Source organism: Mercurialis annua, linkage group LG3 (assembly GCF_937616625.2).
Source record: "Mercurialis annua linkage group LG3, ddMerAnnu1.2, whole genome shotgun sequence".
In the NCBI taxonomy this organism is placed as follows: domain Eukaryota; kingdom Viridiplantae; phylum Streptophyta; class Magnoliopsida; order Malpighiales; family Euphorbiaceae; genus Mercurialis; species Mercurialis annua.
Genome location: NC_065572.1, coordinates 11,731,583 through 11,754,755, shown reverse-complemented (window position 1 = coordinate 11,754,755; position 23,173 = coordinate 11,731,583). Strand labels below are relative to the sequence as shown.

General features: G+C 33.4%; 2 protein-coding genes across 2 annotated transcripts; one reads left to right on the top strand and one right to left on the bottom strand.

The window, feature by feature from the left end:
- Positions 1–9,317: 9,317 nt before the first annotated feature.
- On the top strand, positions 9,318–17,213 carry LOC126673133 (WAT1-related protein At3g28050-like). The gene is made up of 7 exons (XM_050367121.2): positions 9,318–9,762; positions 9,870–9,935; positions 10,030–10,143; positions 15,431–15,665; positions 15,772–15,930; positions 16,014–16,165; positions 16,796–17,213. Exons 1-7 carry the CDS (start codon positions 9,569–9,571, stop codon positions 16,947–16,949), a joined length of 1,074 nt encoding a protein of 357 aa, XP_050223078.1. The 5' UTR covers positions 9,318–9,568; the 3' UTR covers positions 16,950–17,213.
- An 88-nt stretch (positions 17,214–17,301) lies between these two features.
- Positions 17,302–22,808, bottom strand: LOC126673132 (protease Do-like 9). Its single transcript, XM_050367120.2, has 9 exons — positions 22,074–22,808; positions 21,189–21,388; positions 20,909–21,089; positions 20,433–20,624; positions 19,426–19,658; positions 18,527–18,628; positions 18,312–18,362; positions 18,127–18,231; positions 17,302–17,864 (listed from the first exon to the last, which is right to left on the bottom strand). The coding sequence occupies exons 1-9, from the start codon at positions 22,621–22,623 to the stop codon at positions 17,766–17,768; spliced, it is 1,713 nt and encodes a 570-aa protein (XP_050223077.1). The 5' UTR covers positions 22,624–22,808; the 3' UTR covers positions 17,302–17,765.
- Between the last annotated feature and the right edge of the window lie 365 nt (positions 22,809–23,173).

The window sequence follows — 23,173 nt, the reverse complement described above, 5'->3', positions numbered from 1 at the left end:
ACCACGCACGTTGTTGAAGATGACTTGGAAAGAAAAATAATGAAGGCGCTGAAAAAGCTAAAGGCGGAGGAACTTGACCCAGACGGCTTGAGGCTGAAGGACACACCCCTATTGGCAAGATAATAGAATAAATGATCCATAACATGAAATTACCAACTCTACCAACTTTCAATCGGGAAGGTGATCCTAGAGATCATACCTCAAGATTCACGCAAATAGGACTACTCAATGTAACCGACGCCATCATGTGTCGGGTCTTTCCCAAAACACTAACAGGGACCGATCAAAGATGGTTCAACGGTCTATATCCTTGATCCATCAAAATCTATACTTCTTTGTCAAACGAACTCCTAAACATGTATTTGACCAATATACCTTCCAAGAGCACTACAAGAATTCTAAGAGCATGTAACCATGAAGAGGGAGAAACCATACGAAGCTACATAGAGAGATTCGTCAAAGAGGTTATGAAAATTGACAATCTTAATGTTGATATGGAAATTGAGGCCCTCAGAGAAGGAACCCGATTCGGAAAATTGATAGACAAGCTACTAATCAACAAGCCAACAACCTTCTCAAACTTGATTGGAATTGCCCAAAAGTACTTTGAGCTGGATGAAGGGAGAAGAGCTCTGAGGGTAAAAGAGGCAAAAGCCAAATAATCAAAGTAAGATACAATGAAAAGAGTCAAAAACAGAAGGAAAGCATACGATTCGCTTCATACAACAGGTATGAAAGCATACTTGATAGAAGAGATAAGAGAAATTATACCCCACTCAACACGAACAGGACCGAGGTCCTAATGTGGATAAACAAAAACGGGCAAAATGTGCAATGGCCCCCAAAGATAAGAGCTGAAATACGTGACACCGAAAGTTCTGCAAATTCCATGACAATCATGGGCATGACACCGAACAATGTGGAGCCCTTAAAATTGAGATTGAAAGAATGATTGAAGCAGGCGAACTCAAAAAGCTTGGCTCAAAGAAAAATGGGAGCAATGACATCCAAGGAGAGAAAAGGTACAGAGATGAAAAATCTAAAGACAAGAAAGAAAAAAAATACATAGTAAAATCATGGGAACGATTCACATAATCAACGGTGGAGGACGGAACAGTTCTCCCATTAGAAAAAATGCAAAGGAGAGAATTCATGAACATAAGACAATCCCCATTGCAAGAGTGACATTTGCCGTCGAAGACTACGAACACGTCAAAGCGCCACACAATAATGCTCTAGTGGTGACAACAGTCACAAAAAACTGGAACATGGAAAGAATATTGGTAGACGAAGAAAGTGCTGTTAATTTAATGACTGATGCCACCTACAAGAGGATGGGCGGAATAGTGGCTAAATTCAAAAGAGTCCCCATGCTACTCTTGGGACACGATGGACCACCCATCAATCCTTTGGGAGCGGTGGCCTTGATAATAATTGTAGGACACGGAAAAGAAATAAATAAATAAATCATCGCGCTATTTAATATAGCAGAGATAGATCTTACATATAACGCAATATTGAAAAGGTCATTCCTTCACGATTCAGCCACTGTGACTAGCATAAGGGCACTCACAATGAAATACCAACTAAGATAGTCGTCACGATAAGAGGAAATCAAAAAATGCTGTAACAAATAGGTAAAAGAACTTCAAGAACAATTAATTCAAAATCAGAAAAAGGAAAACAAAGGAAGATTTAAGAAGATCCATCACCAGTAGGTACACTGAACTTACTCAGTGGAATTTAAATTAAGAGTTTATTTTTCTATTTGCTTGTCAGCATATTGTATCATCAATAAATATTGTTTACACTCGACAATAAAGTCAATAAAAACTTAGGCAAAGGAGTTCGAAACCCTCTACTAAAAGCTAGATTTAGAAGGATCTAAAATAAAAAGGTTTTGAAATCCTGAAAAAAAGAAGGGGGCCAAAAACTCTCAAAAAAGAAGTTCACGAGCTAACTAAGAGTCGAAACCTCAAAACATAAAATAAATAATACCCGCAGAAGTCCAAAATAAGTAATATACGCCGAAATTTGAAAAACTGAAAACTCAATAAAGCCATAAAATTCAATAAAAAAATTAATTCAAAAAGATTTAGATTAACCTTGAATTAGAGTTTAGATTAACTCTAAAAAATGATAAAGAGGAGTTCAGATTAACTACAAAAAACAAAAGGAACACATTAAAAGTTTAGATTGACTACAAATCCTAAAAAAAAAAGGTCTAGACTAAACCTCAGAGTATAGATTGAACTCTTGGCGATGACACAAACAAAAATAAAAATAGGGTTTAAATTAACTATAAATAAACTAAAGATACACAATTAGCTTGAAAGAAATTTTTTCATTAATCAAAAAAATTACAAAAGCGATCATGGGTTGAATCGCCAAAATAAGAATCAAATCGAAAGAGCGTTTGCTCAAGTTTCCGCTTTGACTTTTTTCATTCTAACCATTACAGCCTTGGCCAAATCCTTGGGATCTAGTTGATTCACACTATAGATATCAATTCTAGGATAGTTGATTCACACCAGAGAGATTAATTCTAGGATTTTTCTCTTTCAGCTTCGCGCCTAGGACAAGTCGGTACTCAGTCATAAGAGCCGAATAAAAAGATTTCGTATCCAAAAGCTGAATATGAAGTTTCTATACTTCAGCTTTCATCGGATCCCTCTTAGCAACAACGTAACATCTAGCAGCAATTAGACCCTCGATCTCCTGAGTTAGTGTAGAAGAACGACTTTTAAAAAATTGTAACTCGCCTTTCCCAAACTTCGTCGGCAGCTTTCAACTCTAATATAAGTGAATCATGCTCCTTCAGCAGTCTTGCCTTTTCAGACTCTAACTCAGCAAGCAATGCCTTCACCTTCCTCACCTCATCAAGAAGACTTGGCAACATATGTCCAAAACAAAAACAACTTAAACTTACTACAAAGAATAATTATTGAAAAATCAACAAAAAAAAGTGAAGGCAAAGACAATAAATCAACATAAAAAAGTGCAAAGAAAGAAAGATAACACACTGAAACACTACTAAGGCAGGTAAGATGGGCTAAATTATCGTCAGTCTCCTCTTCAAAAGTTTTCACATCCTCAACAATGGATAAATTCTCAATAAAACAATGACGGACGTTACCATTTCTGAGTCTGGACAGATCTTATAATTCGACCCGCTCAACTACTTTTGGCATTATCACCCAGTATCGGTGTATTATCTAAAGAAAATTTTATGACAAGCCTGTGTTCTTCTTAGGAAGACCCTCCCCACTGGCAGAAACAAGAACAACCTCGTTTGAAGCAAGTGCAGCTTCATCCGAAGTAAGTACAACCTCGCCAAGAGCAAGCATAGCCTTGCGGAAATCATCAATTACAATAACTTCAGCAATTGACTTTAGGGGTTGTTCCCCCACATCAAATTGATCATGTGCCTCAAACGGACCATCCTTTTTTGCACATACATCTTTAAAAGAAGGAGTGCCGACAAGATCTCCCATTCGGGTAGATCAATCTACTTTAAAACCAAAAAGGATTTGATCGAGATCAGTATTTATCCTCAAAATAATAAGAAAGGGAGAAAAATAAGTCAGAATAATACCTTTAGTAATCTCTTCAAGAATAACATCAGCAAACACATTAGGAGGGTCCTTTAAAGGCAACCATCAAAGCCTAAGATACTTATTTATTTAAACAGGCAACGAAGGTTTCGCCGTCTCACATTGAAACGTTGAATCAGCGACTAAGTTAGACTCATCAAAATTCAAAAGAGAAGGAGAAATTTTCAACTTAAAGAAAGAAAAACATTTAAAGAAATTTGAAAAGGCGAAGTCATGTCTAACCAATAAAAATTTGACCTCGAGCTATACATACAAGGAACCGTAATGATAGACCACACTGGTCTACCATTATCAAAAATAATAATCCTATCGTTACAGGACAAAGCATAAAAATAATTGAGAACGTTCATCTAGGGGGACTACCTTCAAAATCTACAAGATTCTGCAAAGAAAACAAGGACTCGAACAGTATCAGGATAAATTTTCCCTGAAGAAATCTCTAATTCACATCATACATCGACAATGAAAGAATATAAGGAAACATAATTTTAGCAAGAAAATACTCATTAAATAAAACAATCTCCTTAGGTGAACTAGAATAATAATACGCCCTAAAGCAATACCTGGGTTTTTTTTAACTAAGTGACCTTCAGAGAAACCATACTTCAAATGAATTTTAAGAACTTGCTCATCCAAGAGGGTAGATTCCTGAAGTCCTATACAATCCATGGATATGTGGCATTTTTCTATCAAATTCGAGGAATACAAAAAGAAAAACGAAGAACATTAAGAATAAAGAGGAATATGAATAAACAGGAAACAGGAAAAAGCAATCAACGAAGATTAAATTCCTAGAGATAAAACATAGCAGATCAAATGAAAGATAAAGAGCAATGCAGTAATAAAGAACTTTAAGAAAGAAGAAAAGATTCGAAAGTAAAAAAAAGCAATAGTCAGACTTAGAAAGAAAATACATAAAATATCTTGAGAAAATGAAGAAGACGAGAATTAAGAAGATGAAGAAGACGCCTGCACAAATACCAAATAAAGTGAAACCCCAGGATGAACGACACATGGCGGTTATTGCAACACATGTCAAAGATCTGTGATTCACTATGAACATATGTCAAAAGGATAAAATAAAAGAAAATTGAAGAGACTCGTCGAAAACCTAAAAGGACTCGCCAAATAAAGCTTAAATTTAAAAAAGGTATAAATACCCATATATTTGTTTACTTGCAGGGAGCTAATAATGGAAACCCAATTCCGCATAAACATATGGACCTAGTCCTTTGGAATTTGCCCTCCAAAATGGACCTCGGAACTCGCCAAAAAATGATAAGTCAAGAACCATTTTCGAGTTACGAAAGGTCGAGTCCTGTGAGACTCATCCGCATAAAGAAGAATCTGTGAGGATTCTCCCAGACAAAAAAAAGACCAAATTTCATAGGATTTGGCAATCATATCTAAACACGGATATTCGAAGACATGTCATTCAAATACAAATCAACTATAATATCGATAATAAAGGAGATTCTAGAAGATCCACATCTCTTATTCGGAATCATATTCCTACTCAAAAAGAACAAATTTTATTTAAAATATTCATTCCTAAATAAGCTCTCAAGCTAAATATGAATTATTTTCCTGTTAAAATTCATATGCTGGGTAGGCATATTTTTTGTGTTTGGACTGAATAAGGTAGTCCTCCATCCTCATTATAAATGGACTTGAGGTATTGTTCATTCACATATTCGAATTAAATTAACATTTTTTTAATCTTAATACTGACTTAAGTATCGGAATGATCATCGGACAATCACTATCCTATCGGCTGTTTAATACTATTTTACAGGTTAATACGGGTTGAATAAAACAGACTCCATCATTAACATTGCCTTCATATTGCACACTATTATTTTAGTTAATCCAATGCTAAATGACACATTAAGCTAAATTTGTGGTTGAAATCCATGGTAGTGGTAGATCATCAATTTTGTATCCACTATATGAGAACAATTACTTTAGTGATTGAAGATGAGTCGTCTCTTGGCCACTTATATATAATGTACATTTCCCTAATATATGAAAACGATATTTCCAAAAATGGGAAATTTCTTACCAGAAATTTTATATCAGTACTTTAATACCCTTTTCTTCTGAATTTCAAATGGTATTTTATAAAAAAATTATAAAAGTTTATACTAAAACATTATATTATTTTTTTAATTATTCAATAAATATTAAAAATAATTCTAATGAAGAAAATATAATTAAGTTATCAAAATCTTACAAGATATCATCAATTAATTATTCTAAACTTTAATTCAATATTGTATTTAACTAAACTTTAACTTTTATCAATTAGTTTTTTTTTGATAATTAACTTTTATCAATTAGTTAGTTCAAAATATTTATTAAATGCTGCATAATTTAAGTTTAATTAAGTTTTTATTTATGTATGAAATTTGAGTATAAATTATAAAAATCCATCAATTATATATATATATACTTTCAAAATGGATATTGACTTAAAAAGACTTGGTGTATGACTAAATTATTGAAGTGACACGATAATACTGAATATTATAACTCACGTGGCTAGTCAATTAAATTTGATTGCAATTTTCATTCTAAAACAAATTTGAAATTTAATCACTAAAAATGAATAAATTTAAATTTAATAATTGGATTAAATAAAATAGTAATTTGGTGAAATCAGTTGATTCCGTTTGATAACCAATGAGTTATAACTCAAACGATATAAACGCTGGGCAGCAATTTGTTAGGTAGCGGATTTAATTCCTCCCACAAGCGCTTACTCTTTTCCAATTATATAAAAAAAATATGTTTCCCTTTATAGAAAATAAAAAAATTATTAATTAAAAGCTGAAAGATCAATCATTACATACAATTTTACAATTGGAGGGACTATTGAAGTGGGATAATTCCACATTAATTGTGTTTATAAATGTACATGTATTTATATATTGATTTAGTCTCTCCACTTAATAACAATTGATTGTAAGCTGAAATCTAAACATGATATTAGAATCATATCCATTCACACAATTTGAAATTTGAATTTGGCCGGCCCACGCTGTAATACCCCATATTTTAAAAGTACCAAATATAGTGTCATGAGGTAAAATTCGTAGGAATAAAAATCGGAGTCGGATTCATTTAAAATAATATGGATTTAGACAAAAGCGGATATTGAAAATATCGTAAAACAATAATTTAAATTGAAAATTATTATTCGATAAATTGGATTTGAGCGGGACTAAAGAAAGGTTAAAAAATAAAATAATTGGCAATTCCCGAACTAATAAATTTTATGTTAGAGATCATAAAATAATTTTATGAAGTTAAAATTAAATTTCGCAAAATTTGGACGAAAGTATTTAATTAAACGAATTTTATGATCAAAAAGGAAAGTGACATAAATAAATTATTGGAACCGGATAAATAAATAACGCGGCAAAGACTATTATTCATCATTAAATAATAATAATCGATAAAATTTCGTTTAATTACAAAAAAAAATAGAATTAAATTGCAGGAATGGAGAGTTGAGAAGTTAAGTATTATAATGTGCCTAACTCAAGCACTTATATGATCTTTTTTCCCACAATTTCACTTAAATGAGGACGTTTATCCCTCCATTTATTCATTTTCTCAAGCCATCTGAAATCAGAGATGAAAATTAGGAATCCCAAGCCTTCTTCTTCAAAAAAAAATTGATTGTTCGTGTATTTATATGTCAAAATTAAAAGTTCATGTCAAAAACTAAAAACACGCGAAAGTTGGTGATTTTTTGTGCATTTAAGCTATATAAAATTATACTCAATCTATCCCTAGTCTTAATAGTATATTTAGACTAGTATGATGTTGATTGATAATTATGTTTTAATCATCTATATGAGTATTAAGTCAAATCATAGGTGCCATTTATGAAATGAAGCACTCAATGACCTATCATGAGAATACTACATAGAATACTGTCATAAGTATTTCTCATTATATTAATATTAAATCAATACTTTGACCTTAAAATCACCATGTATTCTTACATTATTTTTGATAGGATAATAGAATAAATTGTCGTTGGATATGAAAGTAACCATGTGAAAAATGTGAGTGACTTAGAAGAAATTTGTTCCTCATTTTTTTGAGTAAGATATCTATGAGCTCCTTAAAAAGATAGACTGAACGAAATACATCATGCTAAAAAAATTGATGAAGAGTTACCATTTTCAGTATACTTGGAATTAGGAAACTAATAATTGAATTACATAAGGATGACAATAATATGCTTTATATTCAATCTGGATATCATGAGACAAAGGGGTCAAAATATTATTATATAAGATGAAATCGGATAATTAATTTTCATATGACTTGGGTAGTTATAATGTATTGCTAGAGGACATTATGACTTGTGTGCTGAAATGAGAATTTTTAGCTCACTGCCAACTGTCATGCGCACACTAAAAACAAGATCAAAACAATTATGGGTTGTGCAAAACCAATAGAATAATGTGATATATATATATATATTTTTAAATTTAATGGATAAGAGTTATCTTTAAGATATTATCTCTTGAAAATAATATTAATTAATAATTAATATATGTGTAATTATCAAAAATAGTTTTGATATACTTAATCTCAAAAAAGTTATTAAAAATGAAGTGTTTGAATTTGACTGCAACACACATTTTTGAGTAAACTTTATATGTGATATTTACCTATAAATACACACTTGAGCCTAGGGTTTTACATATTTGTGTTTTTTGAAATTAAACACAAAACACACTAAAAAAAATATTAATCAGTTAGTTCGAAATTGCTTAGAGAAACAAAAGATGCTATCACACGAGCACTCGTTTTGGGAAGAAACTGTTCGTGTGGATACTTGTAGAGGACGCGTTCTTTTGGAAGCATTTCTGATCTGAGGCAAGGTATCACCAACGTGAACCACCTCTCTTCCTCCATACATTGTTGTTGTGTTCGACATTCGGTTATTTTTAATTATACAAGTATGTCTATTTATCAATTATATAGATCTTATTTTGGAAATTTGTTAAAAAAATTAAATTCTACTGCATTATAAATCTATAAAACCCAACATGTTTTGTGTGTTAGGGGTATATGCCCCTCTGATAATTCATTTTTTTGTTTGGTGTCATCTATCAGCCTCAAAATAATACAACCTTTGATTCTAAAAAGAAAAGTATCCTCTTAGCATGAATGCACCAAAAATCATTAAATTTTGCGTGTTTTGTATATTTAACATAAATTATTAATTTTGGCATAAAAATATACGAGCTTTTCAAAGTTTGCAATTACGACCACATTTGCGTGTTATTTTTAAAATGGTGTTATTTTACATCCAGAAAGGTGCCATTTACATTTAAAATGTGTTATTTTCCATCCAGAACGGTATCAGTGTTTTGATTTAAAAATTAGAAAGTTCATATATTTTTATGCCAAAAATAAAAGATTATGTTAAATACTAAAACACTCAAGAGTTGATGATTAATTTTGATGTATTTAGGTTATTTTCTTTGATACAATTTTAAGAAATTATAAAAACCAACATTGACAAAATAAATGTATAGACCACCATATTAGTGTAGAAAAAGTATAAATATCATAAATTAATACAAATGTCCTAATAACTATACATAAATAACTAACTATTTAACATAACATACATCATAAATCACCATCCAAAAGTCATTCAATCTCTTTCAAGAAAAAAAAAGATAGAAAAGAGAACAAAAAACCTCATCATCATCCACCCATCTTTCTTTTTCTTGCTAGAAAGAAGAACCAAAATGGTCAATTATTAAAAAAAAAAACAAACAAACAAAAGAGTTCCTGTATTTTGCCAAGTCATCTCCATTTCCAAGCTCAACATAGGGATCTCAGAAGTCCAAAATCTTGATGAAAAAAGTTCATTAATAACTCAAATTTTGAGGTGATTATCTGAGTTTGATCATCAGAAGATGGCAGGAAGATTCTACTGTTACAAAGATGGGTTGCCATTCACAATAATGGTAACAATGGAGTGTGTAAATGTTGGATTAAATACACTCTACAAAGCTGCCACTTTGAAAGGGATGAATGAACATATTTTTATTGTTTATGCTTATGCTATTGCTGCTCTTCTTCTTTTTCCTGCTCCTTTCATCTCCTCCAGGTTTTTAATTCTCTAATTATTTCAATAATTTACCAAATGGGTATTGCAAGAACTCAATCAAAACTCAAAACCCAGAATTTTGTCTCTGTTTTTTTTTGATGTTACAGATCAAGAGTGCTTCCTCCATTGAAATTTTCTATCCTCTGCAAAATTGGTGTTCTTGGTCTAATTGGGTAATAATTAGTTAATCACTTGGAAATTTTTCCATTGCTTTTAAAATCCATGGGATTTTCTTGGGGTGATTTTTGTTAATTTGATTATTTTCAGGAGTTCATCACAGATAGCTGGTTACACAGGGATAAAGTATAGCTCTCCAACTCTGGCTTCAGCCATTAGTAATCTTACACCAGCTTTCACTTTCATTCTGGCCATCATTTTCAGGTTAGTGCTGCGGTCTAATTCTATCTTCATTACATTCGCAATAATTACAACCTTAATGGGTTTGTGTCCTAAATTCAATTGTTATTTAAGGGGCTTCACCTTTTCTTGAGTTTTCAATAATTTAATTCAAATATATTTATTAAATTAAAGTAAATTGATGTCATAAAAAAATGGAACATAAAATGCAAAAATAAAATAAAAACACAATAGGACCTTTCTTTTAAGACTACTAAGCTCAAAAAAAAATCTTAACCTTTACTTTGGTTTTCAATTCCATCCCGACGTTATAATTTTTTTAATTTTCCCCTATTTCGGATTTTTGGTTTTCAATTGCACACTGAATTAGAAAAATTAAATAATTTTATTATTATAAAGATAAAAATATGTAAAACGACTACATTCAAAGATCATTTCATACTTTTTTTTTTCATTTGGACAAATTTAATTAAGTCATTAAACTTAAAATAATTTCAAATAAACTCTAAAAAAAAACATTAATTATAATCAATTATTAATTTTCAATACGTCTCACTCCGCTTTCATCGGACCAGATCCATCGACCAAACTCCGCTCATCACTCACGATCGCCCAAACCATCCACGGCCGCACCCCACCAGAAACCACCGAACAAAACTTTTTCTTTTATTTTGTTTATTTCGGCCGGAGCTCCTCCTCTTCCGAGGATCAACATCTCCACAGAAGAGGAGGAGCAACTGCTCCTCACCTGAGGGGTTGCCGGAGGAGGAGCAGCTGTTCCTCCTCCGGAAACTTCAAAAAAAAATATTTTTATTTAATTAATTTAAATTTAACTATTTTTTTTATTTTAGGGAGAATGTGGTTTTTTTGTATAATTTATAACATTAAAGAATATTTAGATTATTTGATAAATATGAAGGATCTATTTTAAATATTATTCAAATAAAAATAGTTTAATTTAATATTTTAAGGCACAATTAAAAAAATTATAATATTAGGGTGAAATTAAAAACCAAAATAATGGTAAGGTTTTTTCGGCCGGTTAGCCTTCTTTTAACTAGTTGGACGAAATTTTCCAATTACTTTTCGGATTTGACGTGTCACTCTCTCGCCCTAATGTTTCTCTGTCTGATTGGTTTTTGCTTTGTACATATTCGGCTTTAAGGACAAGTCACTATGAGTGAACAGATCAGCTTTATATTTTAGCAAAATGGGTTATTTCAGTTATAATTGGTACATGTGTCCAGTTGGGAATTTATGTGTTTGAACAATTTTTTATATTCTATATCATTATAGGTGCACATACTCTCTAAAAACTCTATCTATTTCTTTCGGTTTCTTCAGCTTTACTATGATTTTCGTTTTGTTTTAGTTTGTGTTTGCACTGGCCAAAAAGAGCTCATATGGGCTAATTCAGGATTTTTGAGCCCAAAAGCCATCAACTATCCTTTTGTTTCTATCTTAGCTTAATAGTTATCTTTTTTAGTTATTATCTTATTTTTAGTCATTATCTTTGTTATTTAGCTTAATATTTATCTAAATAAGAGATTGTATCTCATTAGACTAGGTTTTCTATTTAGGTTTGTTCCCAATAAATAGCTAGCTTTAGGTTTGTATTCTCTACAACTCAAATCAATCAAAAAACAAACTTCAAAGCCCTGTGCTTTTCTATCACCAACCTTCGCGGTTGGTTAATTTAAGAGTAGGAGTAGTTCAAACAATAATCTCGCCTGGGTTTCTTAACCTCCAGATTAATGTTTTAATTTAGATAAATCAAACCCTGTTCAACTTTTTAGACCGAACCGGTTAAAGCATCGATACACACGGTACCCATCTATAAATTCAAAGATTCGAGTTTGGAAATATTTTCCTGCGAACATCTTTTGGCGACTCCACTGGGGAAGCGTTTATGGTGAGCACAAAAACCGGAACGACGAAGGAAAGTTAGTTACAGGTGCACTTGTTAACATAGCCGAGTCCAATCCGAAGTAGGTCGCACATCATCAGGCGATTCAGACTCAGGCTTGGAGGCGATCATGACAAAGGATGACAAGTCAGGGTACAGCTGCTTGGGGACCTACGCACCTCCCGCTGGAACAATGACCGTCAGGTTACAGCTGCTTGGGGACCAACGCACCCCCCGCTGGGACAACGATCGTCGATCTCAGAGTCAAGCATCCGAACCAAGTACATGAGGACGAGACGAATGATTGTCTGCAACCTACCTCCCACTCGCCTCTCATTATTACGTGCCGATTTCATAACCATGCGTAATGAGGTAGCCCAGAAAAATCGGCGGTTATTGATGAGGCGATGAATCAGATGGATGAAGCCATCAAAATAATTTAACGGGAGAAAAAGGCGGATTTTAGTAGGTTAACGAGTGTCTTGGAATTATTGGTGAGAGCCGAATTGACCTGAGCACCGAATAAATTCGGATGCTAAAGACATTCGGCCAAGCAGAGGGTCAGATAATAGGGGATTAATATTGGAGATTTCTTGGTTGTCTTTTTTCTGCATGGAGATTAAGGATATAGCCAAATAGCCAAATCAAACATCTTGGGTGGCCGATATGTGCATAATTAATGTGGCAATTGTTGCATTGTCATAAATGGTTCAGGCATTAAGAAAAGTAATCGGCCAAATTTTGTGTTCAAATCAAAACACTATCATTACCAATTAAGAGAGTTAAAAAAATCGGTTTCATATTAATTGACACAATTTGATAGTGGCCGAACAACTTTATAAATTTAAAAAGAAATGTAATCGGCCAATTATTTAAGGGTTGGACGATTTCAGTGGTCAGTTGTAAGGGTTGCTTCGGAGATCAAAGACACACGATAAAAATACGTCTTCTCACCTTACTTGACATTCAGCTAAAAAGACGTGGGGGGCATTGTTTGCACTGGCCCAAAAAGAGCTCATATGGGCTAATTCAGGTTTTTTGAGTCCAAAAACCATCAACTATCCTTTTGTTCCTATCTTAGCTTAATAGTTATCTTTTTTAGTCATTATCTTATTTTTAGTCATTATCTTTGTTATTTAGCTTAGTATTTATCTAAATAAGAGATTGTATCTCATTAGACTAGGTTTTCTATTTAGGGTTTGTTCCCTATAAATAGCTAACTTTAGGTTTGTATTCTCTACAACTCAAATCAATCAAAAAACAAACTTCAAAGCCCTGTGCTTTTCTATCCCCAACCTCCGCGGTTGGTTAATTTAGGAGTAGGAGTAGTTCAAACAATAATCTCGCCTGGGTTTCTTAACCTCCAGATTAATGTTTTAATTTAGATAAATCAAACCCTGTTCAACTTTTTAGACCGAACCGGTTAAAGCATCGATCCACACGGTACCCATCTATAAATTCAAAGATTCGAGTTTGGAAATATTTTCCTGCGAACAGTTTGTATAACATGTATATATTTATTTTTTTTCAGTATGAGGTTGTTTTTGTTTTATTCAAAATATAATTATCAAACCCGACTCAGTCCAGTCGGTTCAGTTGGAATTATCCCGAGACTTGCTATTGAGCCGGGTTTGACAGTCTTGTAATTTAAGAAAGTTTGTTAGAAATATTCCGTTTTTTAAAATATTCGCAAAAAATACTCAGGCTTCGAAAATTTATTTTTTTACTTTGAAAATTTATAATTTTTGTTTAAGAAACAATTTCATAATGTATTTTTAGAAACCGTTACCGATAAGTAGATGACTCTTATTAGGATTCTTCCGATCGAGAAACGATTGACGAACTTGAAGCCAGGGCATCAACAACAACCTCCAAAAAAGATCATCCGGTTTACGAATCATAAGATAAGGACGAGGACCTCTAGATTAAATATTTGAAACCATTTTGAAACCTTTTGAAACTGTTTAAAAAACAATTTTTAAAAACGGTTACAATTGTACTTTTAAAACACAATTTGAAACCTTTTGAAAACATTCATAAACTGTTTGAAACTGCATAGTAAAAAAAAAAGTAAAGATTGAAACACGTTGAGGTATGATTAAAATTTTCAGATATGTTTTTTTAAATTATCTTTGTAAAGACACATAACTTAATTTATTGATAATAATCAGCCGAATACTATCTGACCTGTATGTCCAATACATCTTATCAAATTTAAAGGTATGTTTTGTTTAAATTATGTTTTTATTATTTTATTTACTATTTCTTTTAATTTTTTATCTTGCAAATTTTATTTATGCTACTAGATAATGATAGAAACTGTAATATATAAAAGTGAGATCTATTTTCTACAATTATGGCTGTATAATTTGACATGGGAAAATAAGAGAATAAAAAAGTATATAACTTCATGCTCAACATTAAGTTAAAATGAATGTTCTTTTTAATATTAATAAAAGTAAAGTTAAATATAAAAAATTTAATTACAAGAGTTAATTTCTTGAACAAAAATGATATAGTATAAGGGCCTACACATGGGTTTAGCCAAAATTTATATTTACATTATTGAAATCTAACTTGCATGGAAATATTGAGGAAGATGTATCGTCCCGTTTCAGAAACATTTCAGAAATTCTCAGAAATTCTTCAGAAACATTTCGAGGTCGTTTTTGTAAATAATAAAAGTTAGATATCGTTTCCTAATAAGAAACTCGTTTCCCAAAAAAAAAAAATCTTGAAGAATTATATATAATATTTTTTCATGAGTTACTTACAAATTAATATATATGATTATTCACCAACAAACCTCATTATTCACATTAATAACATTAAACAAATAAAAACGCCTTTTCTTTTCAAACACAAAAAAATGATAATCACACTAACGTATAAATGACTACATAGAATTTTAATATTTATAGATATACCCTATATTTTTATTATTTACGTGTTTCCCCACGTTTCCATTTCTTGTATTTTGGGCAAAGCCGTTTCCCAGTGTCCGTTTCCATGTCGGTTTCCGCGACCATCAATGAAGCCTTCTCATTCAATATCGAAAAAAAAGTCTTCTCAGCTAATAGTCAATAGTATTTATAATATGAACATTTATATTATGTGTAATATACTATTTTTAAGATCACCCGACTGCGACATGGGCCGAATTTCTAAACTATTCGGTTGAACTAACCAGGCAGAGTCGATTTTGATAATCACAGTTATAACTTGTTTAAGGTTTAATATACTAACGCGTTTATAAAAATATTTTCATTCTTGATATGAAACCTACTCTTTTATCAGCTTCTTGGCATTGCTTATAGGAAGATTAAGTTTGAATTTTAAGCTTGTTAAGTCCATTTCTTGACATGAACTACTACTAAGTTTTTGCATATTGTACTTAAAATTTAGGATGGAAAGAGTTACTCTGAAAAAACGAAGCAGCCAGGCCAAAGTATTGGGCACCATTGTATCGATAGCAGGCGCATTCATAGTCACTCTCTACAAGGGCCCTGCCATCATTATAGCTTCACCACCGTCTGTTTCACTCAATCAAACTCTTCATTCGTCCAATCCGAACTGGATATTAGGCGGCATTTTACTAACAGTTGAATACCTACTAGTTCCATTGTGGTACATTGTTCAGGTACAACAACCATTATGAAACTGAAATTTCCAGCTTCTGCTGTTTCTAAGTTGCCGCATTATGCAACATTTTACGATTGGTTTTTTGTATGTGTAATACTCGACAGACACAAATAATGGAGGAGTACCCTGCAGAGACGACGGTAGTCTTCTTTTACAATTTAACCGTAAGCTTCGTAGCAGCCATTGCGGCTTTAATTATTGAAGGACCTTCGAGTGCTTGGATAGTGTCGCCGAATATAGCATTAGCGTCTATTTTTTGCACGGTGAGAGACCGGTTTGTTTCGGTTTCATTTGTTGCTATGTTTCTTTTCTAGTTTTAGCCTAATTTCTATATGTGCTTGTTCAGGGATTGTTTGGATCATGCTTGAACAATACTATTCACACATGGGCACTGCATTTGAAGGGACCTGTCTTTGTGGCAATGTTCAAGCCTTTGTCAATCGCCATTGCTGTTGCCATGGGTGTCGTGCTGCTCGGAGATTCTCTTCATCTCGGAAGGTATGACATCACGAGTATTTACGTTTCTTCATTTTAGTACCATGGAAATATTTACTTGTTTAGAATTCAATTTAATCGGAGTGTGCACTCTGGCCCCGAAGCAATTTTTTTTTTAAAAAGTCAAACCTAACCTATTCTAAAAGAATTTTAAATATTTTAACGTAACCAATCGGTTCGGTTGTTTTTCTATTAGATTCAATTTTAATTCCGTTTGCAGTAAACAGAACTAAAAAAAATTAAAACCGGACTGAAAAATTGATTATTTTTTCATTTGAGCCAAGCTAGACCAAAAATAATCGGTTTGGTTAGTTATTTGATTTGGCTTGGTTTTTGTATATCTGTAATGCTAGCCACTAACAAATAGCTCAAACCTATGATGTGGAGAAACCTCAAGGAATGTGCGTTTTCCCATTTCGGAAACATTGCTCGGAAACTCTTAGGAATGTTTCTAGACCATTTCTAGAAAACATATGCTCCCTCCGTCCCATTTTAGAAAGTCCTTCAATAACAGTTTGGTACAAGATTAAATAATGCACAAATGAGAAGACGTAGAAACCTAACATTTTCTATAGATGTTTTGTTTTGTTTACATCATTTGCATATGGCTAATCCCAATTTGTAATTTAACAGTCTGATCGGAGCAACCATAATATCGGTAGGGTTCTATACCGTAATGTGGGGGAAGTCGAAAGAAGAAATGATTGAAGAGTTTTGTACTAATAGCCTAATATCTCCATCAGCCCAGAAGGTGCCTCTGTTGCAAAGCCACAAAGATGAAGTGTAGAGCAAATGGCATCAAGTTGTGAATAGAAATAGAGAGCAAAACTGTATATATTCCAAATATAAATCAACACAAGTATTTCTAGCTCCGGTACATGAAGGGCTGGATTGGGTGTAATTTTGTTTATAATGAAGTTGTTTTTTAGGGTTTAGAGGTCTCGATTTCGAGTTAAAAAAAGACGTACTATTTGTCTGCAAGTATAAATATATAAGGACTCGATGTATACGTAATGTAATGAAGGGATTCGAAGCATACGATTTGCCTTTATTTTTTTGCTTCTGCCACATATGAGATGAATAAAGCACAACATGTCCATCAGCAGCCATAACAACAATCAAAAATAAACATTACGGAGTATGGCCTTAAAAGGCAATGCTTCTTTGCTTAATTCCGTAATCAATGATTCTGAAGGTTCAATATAACAGAAATAAGAATGCCTACTTTGCACAGGTGTAGATATAAAACCGGAATAGCAAAATTTAATCAGAAACTCGTACATACTAATAATAGCACGAATGTAGCACTCATAGTCATAGATCAACTTTTACATCCTCCCTGCATCCTCGCGCTCTGATAATATCTGCTTACGAGTAAAAATAAAATTGAACTCTCCTACTTCTTAACAGCTTGAAGAAAGTAGTGCAACCCTACAGCAAGCATATGAAAACAGGAAAACCAGTGGACCGCAAACCTCCAAATGGTGAGCCAATGTGAGTGCTGTTTCATAAATGTGCTCACAAGTATATATGTAAGAAAAACCCAACTTTTCGGGCTGCATGGAGAGCAGCAAAATTGCCTGCCTCCCGCTAAAATGTATGCTCAAGTCTTCAGATCATCGGATATAGCAGATGGTATACAATGCGTCGCAAGAATATCTAATGTTGCTGCCTTGGCATTTTGGGTATGTAGGACAACTATCTGCAGGACGATATTTTAAGACTTAGAATCTATGTTGTATGAAAATGGAAAAGCTGAGGAGGAATGTTGAAATGGAAAATGACGAAAGAACATTTTTTACAAGAATAGACTATAAATATAAATTTTAGAGTTTCAAAAGCATTTTCAGAAAAAGACATGAAATGCTGAAATGTAGGACTCGATAAATTTCCATGCAACATAGTCCAAAATCAGTATAATAAGCGACTGAAAAGAGAATTAGGATGAGAGAGAGAGAGAGAACCTGTTGGTATTCTAGGTCAAACTTTAAAAATTCATCATTACAGCTCTCCACCATGCTGGCCAAGTTCTTCAGATTCTTCACAGGCTTGCCATTGAATGCAACAACCTACATAACAAAGATTTTTTAAAATGTGCTTTAAACTGAAATTTCTTCAGCAACGTTACATCAACATTTGAGTGACATACCTCAGTGTTGACAATATCTTCATATCCAATATTAATATCAGCGACGAGAACCTATCACACATTTAACAAACATAATGGCATGAAGTCAGTTGGCTTGTTCTCATTGTCTAAGGGCAAAGCAAAAATCTACATCTGATTGTCAGTAATTCAAAAATTATGGAGCAATTTGGCAAAAACAGTGAAGGCTGTCAGCTTGATGGGAGGGAAAAAGATACCTGTGAAACAACAACAAGCTGTTCATCTACAGATTGTGCCATAGCATGTAGATGCTTGTCCAAGAGTTTGACTGGAGCATCAAATTCATAGTCCTTTCCATACTAGAGTAAATAAATGTTTAAACAGTTATAATACTAAAAAAGCGCAAATCCTTTTACAAAAATAAACATCCATATTGTGCTACTATCATCATGTCAATGCCAAGCTCACTACATATTGCGCTAAGCTACCAATACATTGGGGTTGTAACCCGCAGCAATTAAATATATCCCACATAGGTTTCATTATGATAAATTCCTTCTTCCCCTTGCGAGCGTGGTACAAAATTATCTGGTAATGCCCAGCATGAACCTCAACCAAGTAGCAGAAAATCACATTCCTTATGTGCGATAATGCTTCACTCGCTAGGATAGGGCATGCAAAAGGCTAAACACCATGGCCTTCAATTTTTGCACTTAAAAAGTCTTCTATTCTACGAATGAAGTAGGATATTCAAGTACATTTAAGAAAGTGGATATTATTTCATAGCAGCTGAACAATTGTAGAGGAAACTAAAGTGGTAGAAAGAAAGAACGAAAGGGAGCATTACAATTAGGGCAGCAAGCCACATTAAAATTTAATAAATCTCAGCACATGATCAAACACAACACTGAAAACACATTTTGTTACCTCATTAATTGTAAAATGTAGAGCTTACAAAAAAAAATTCATTTCAAAGACTTAGCAATCCCAAGTAAGCTGCCGAATAAAGTTTAGCAGCCAATAGTCTCTAATGAAGGCCGTAATGTGAACATGCCATAGACTAATACATGAATAAGGTTCTCAAAAGAGAAATTGAAAGATTAACATTTACATTAAAAGTAAAATAAACAATGAAATAATGAAGTTGAGCACAGACCTCGGAACGCAGGTATGGAACAGATATAACAGTAAAAACAAATCCAGCAATGATGTAATATGAAGGAGGTTTGCCATTAATATGAGCTGGGATCAACCGTTTGTGTGTCCCAAGTTTTATGTTGAATTCAAGTGTCCCTGAGTTGCGGAGAACTTTAACTAAGGCTTTGTCCTCAGTGTACTTTTGAGTCACAAGGTAACTGAAACTAATTCGCTCCCCATGCCTGAATGGAACTGAGTAGCAATCCATAAAAAGTGATAAGTTAAGAAATATGCACAACTGCACACCATATCGCACAAAAAGATTAATGAAACGGGTACAGGAATATCTTCTGATTGGCAGGCTACCATATAGAAGATATCAAAAGTTAAGGGGAATTAGGCACCAAAATGAAAAATCGACTGAAATTCGCAAATGTCTTTATCCTAAATAGTTTGTTCATTAAGATGTCACAATCATTTACGTAAACCTGAACCAGTTGGTAAATAAGACGAACACTTGACCACGTTAAAGAATCTTGCTGCACATAGTAACAAATGCCTAAACATAGAAAGACTCGGGCTAGATCAATAACCAAAAAATAATATTTAAAATGTAGGCAAAATAAGTTGACAAGATTGATAACTGATGCATCCTAGTGCACATTACTCAATTCGCTTTTAGAACTTGATAGGAAAGAAGTATCACGAGACAACTGAATGGTGATTTCTTTCCTTGATGAAGTGCAAAGTCAGAACGCATCACACCTCTAAAGCATGTATAGGCTATGAAGCTTTGACTATATCTGGGCAGAGAGAGAAACAACCGTTTACCCACATTCAAAACCACAAAGCCTTAGCTACGACATGTCGCCTTCACATAGAACTCAAAAAAAAAAAAACAGAAGCTTCCACGCAAGAATGCAATTCAATTTCACTAGTAGAAGAACTTATTTACTGACAAAACAGAAAAGTATAATTATATAACGACAATAGGACAAGTAAAATGTGAAGAGAAAACACACTTACTTGTTCCATCATTAGCAATTTTAACCCCATCAAAACTAAGGATAATATCAGATGGCTTCAAGAGATTCGATTCTGGAGCTGTAGGTTCAATTCTTCTAATGCGGACACCCTTTACATTAGGATCCATCCCCATTGACAAACGCAAATCAGGATTTTCCATCTTCTGCCACTCAACGCCAAGAATTGGGAAGCCTAACACAGTGCAAAAGTGCAACTCATGATTAAGGTAAGGAAAGCAGAACATTCCAGCTCTGTAAATGATTACGGTTATAAAAACATAGTAATGCCAGCTACAACTTTACAGAGCATATCGATTACCAGCCAACAACAAAAGGTCATTACAGTTCAATTATAGTTTTGAAATTTGAATCATTATAGAAAGGAGACAGTAAAGTTCTACTCAGAGTCTACAATTAGAAGAGGTGGAAGGGAGGCGAAGGGAGGAATAACGCAGTAAAAGAAGGCAGTAAGAATACCTGTATAGGCCCCATTTTTCTCATAGTCAACTATAAAATGTGTTATAACAGGTGTGGGGATAACATAGCCAATATTCTCCACATCTTCGTGTTTCAGAGATTGAAATGCAATGCCAACACAATTTCCCTTGTCATTAAAGGCAGGTCCCCCAGAATTTCCCGAGTTTATGGCTGCGTCTATCTGTATTGGAACTCAAAATAAAAACATCCATCACAAGTCAATATTCAATGACCAAGAAAACACAATCAAGCAATAGGAGACAAGATTTATTTCCACAACCTGCAGCCCCAAAAGCTCTGTGGAACCATGGACATAAGATAGTATCTCTATGCGTGAGACAACACCACTTGTTACAGAGATTGTATCGCCTCCAATTGGATACCCCACAACAGTAACAGCATCTTGAAGAGCAGGCAAATTTCCAAACTCAACAGGAGTAACTCCCTCCCAAAATTCATCATCATCAACTGTCAACAATGCTGTCCATCAAGGAGAAAAAATGTTGTAAATTACAATCATACATGTTTAACTGCCTACAACATAAACTATCCATCAGCATAGCATCATCTAATAAACAAGAAACATTTGATCCCTGATTTCATTCCATATCATAAAGGTTTCTTTTGTGTCGTTGCATTAACACAAGCAATAAGAATTTCATAATTAAAAGATAAACTACCAATACCCTCAGAGAAAAGAACAACAAAATCAGCATGGAAGGTTTGACTCACGACACCATTCAATCAAGGAACCCAATAAAGTAGCACAAATTCCGCAGTTCTTCCTTATGCTTACTTCTATAAGAAAAAAACCTTGCCATTCAACAGCATTAAGCACATCAAAATCTTCTCATATGTCTAAATGTCAAAATCTCCCTAATAACATAAAAACTCAAGAATCTCGAGAAGTTAACTCTCGTAAATTCCTCTCAGATCTCCTTCTTCCCTAGATAACTAAACAACCCTCCAAATGCACTCAAGAAAACCAAAATTTTACACTATCTCTTTGCACTTCTCCAAACTAGCAACTCAATACAATAAACATCATTCACTCAAATAAAACATAAATAAGTAGCATCCCGATTCTATAAAACACGATACATCTACATAACAGCGAAAAAAGAACCCTATAATGAAAAACTTCAGGATACAAGCAAATGCATACCAATATCGCACTCGGTGCCAATAGCCAAAACAGTAGCCAAATACTTAGTATCAGAGCCTCTCTTCTTAAGCTTAACTTGAGTATAATGCTCAACAGAATGAGCATTGGTCAAAACCCTCTTGCCTCCGATGATAAACCCGGTACTACTCGAGCTATACTGTTTTTTCCGCTGCCAAGGAAGCGAGAAATTGGGCTCAGTGTGCACACAGAACACTTTCACCACAGCATCCATTGAAGGCACCACTTTTACTACACTCTCCCACTCTACACCACCCACATTGGCACCATTGTTAGTACTAATGGGTGCAGAAATGTCTCCGTTTTGCTCACTGTGTCGTGTTAGTCTCCGTTCCGGGGATTTAGGTTTGGAGTTTTCGGTTTGTTTTGCCTTTTTTGTTGGTCTTCCGCGCCCGGAGGGAGGTGGGCTTGTAGTGGTGGTGGTGGAGGTGGTAGGGAGAGGCTGTGAGTCGTTATGGGAATCTATGGTTTCTGATGTTGCTGGGGTTTTGTTCTTGGGTTGTCGACCGCGTTTTCTGGGTTTGTCGTCCATTTTTTCCTGAGTGTTCAGTGATATCAGGTTTTGTTAGTAATGTTTCAGCTTCTGGATTGTGGAATTTGCAAGAATAGGAAATGGAGAAAGAGGGGGACGATGTTAGGCCTAGTCTTTAGATTTGGGCTTTTTACACTCAACTTGTAAGTATTCTTTTCAAACATTTTAAGGGTTTTTACACAAATACCAAAAAAGTAAAAAAATATTTATAAAAATATTATAAAATTTTCTTTCTTTTTTAAAATATGATTTTTAAAAAATTTAGTTATAAATATACGATTTTCTAAAAAATATTTACAAAATACGATTTTTAATGCAAAAGTACAATTGTGTATATATTTAGTACAAATTTAAGATATAATCTGAATAATATATGTATACAAATCATTAATTTTGTGTATAATATGTATATAATTCGAATTGTATATGGTTTTTTTAAAATCAGATATAAAAATGAAAATATTATATCTAAAAATAGAGGAGACGAGAATGAAGACGGACTGGAAATTTGAAACGAACTAAAATTCTAAAAACGAACTGATTTTTTGAA

Coding starts and splice junctions, on each gene's coding strand:
- LOC126673133 (XM_050367121.2), top strand. CDS start 9,569: ATGGCAGGAAGATTCTACTGTTACAAAGATGGGTTGCCATTCACAATA. Junction 10,144..15,430: donor ATTCTGGCCATCATTTTCAG/GTTAGTGCTGCG, acceptor CTTAAAATTTAG/GATGGAAAGAGTTACTCTGA. Junction 15,931..16,013: donor TAGCGTCTATTTTTTGCACG/GTGAGAGACCGG, acceptor GTGCTTGTTCAG/GGATTGTTTGGATCATGCTT.
- LOC126673132 (XM_050367120.2), bottom strand. CDS start 22,623: ATGGACGACAAACCCAGAAAACGCGGTCGACAACCCAAGAACAAAACC. Junction 21,090..21,188: donor CAGAGCTTTTGGGGCTGCAG/GTTGTGGAAATA, acceptor GTTCCAATACAG/ATAGACGCAGCCATAAACTC. Junction 20,625..20,908: donor GAAAAATGGGGCCTATACAG/GTATTCTTACTG, acceptor GCACTGTGTTAG/GCTTCCCAATTCTTGGCGTT.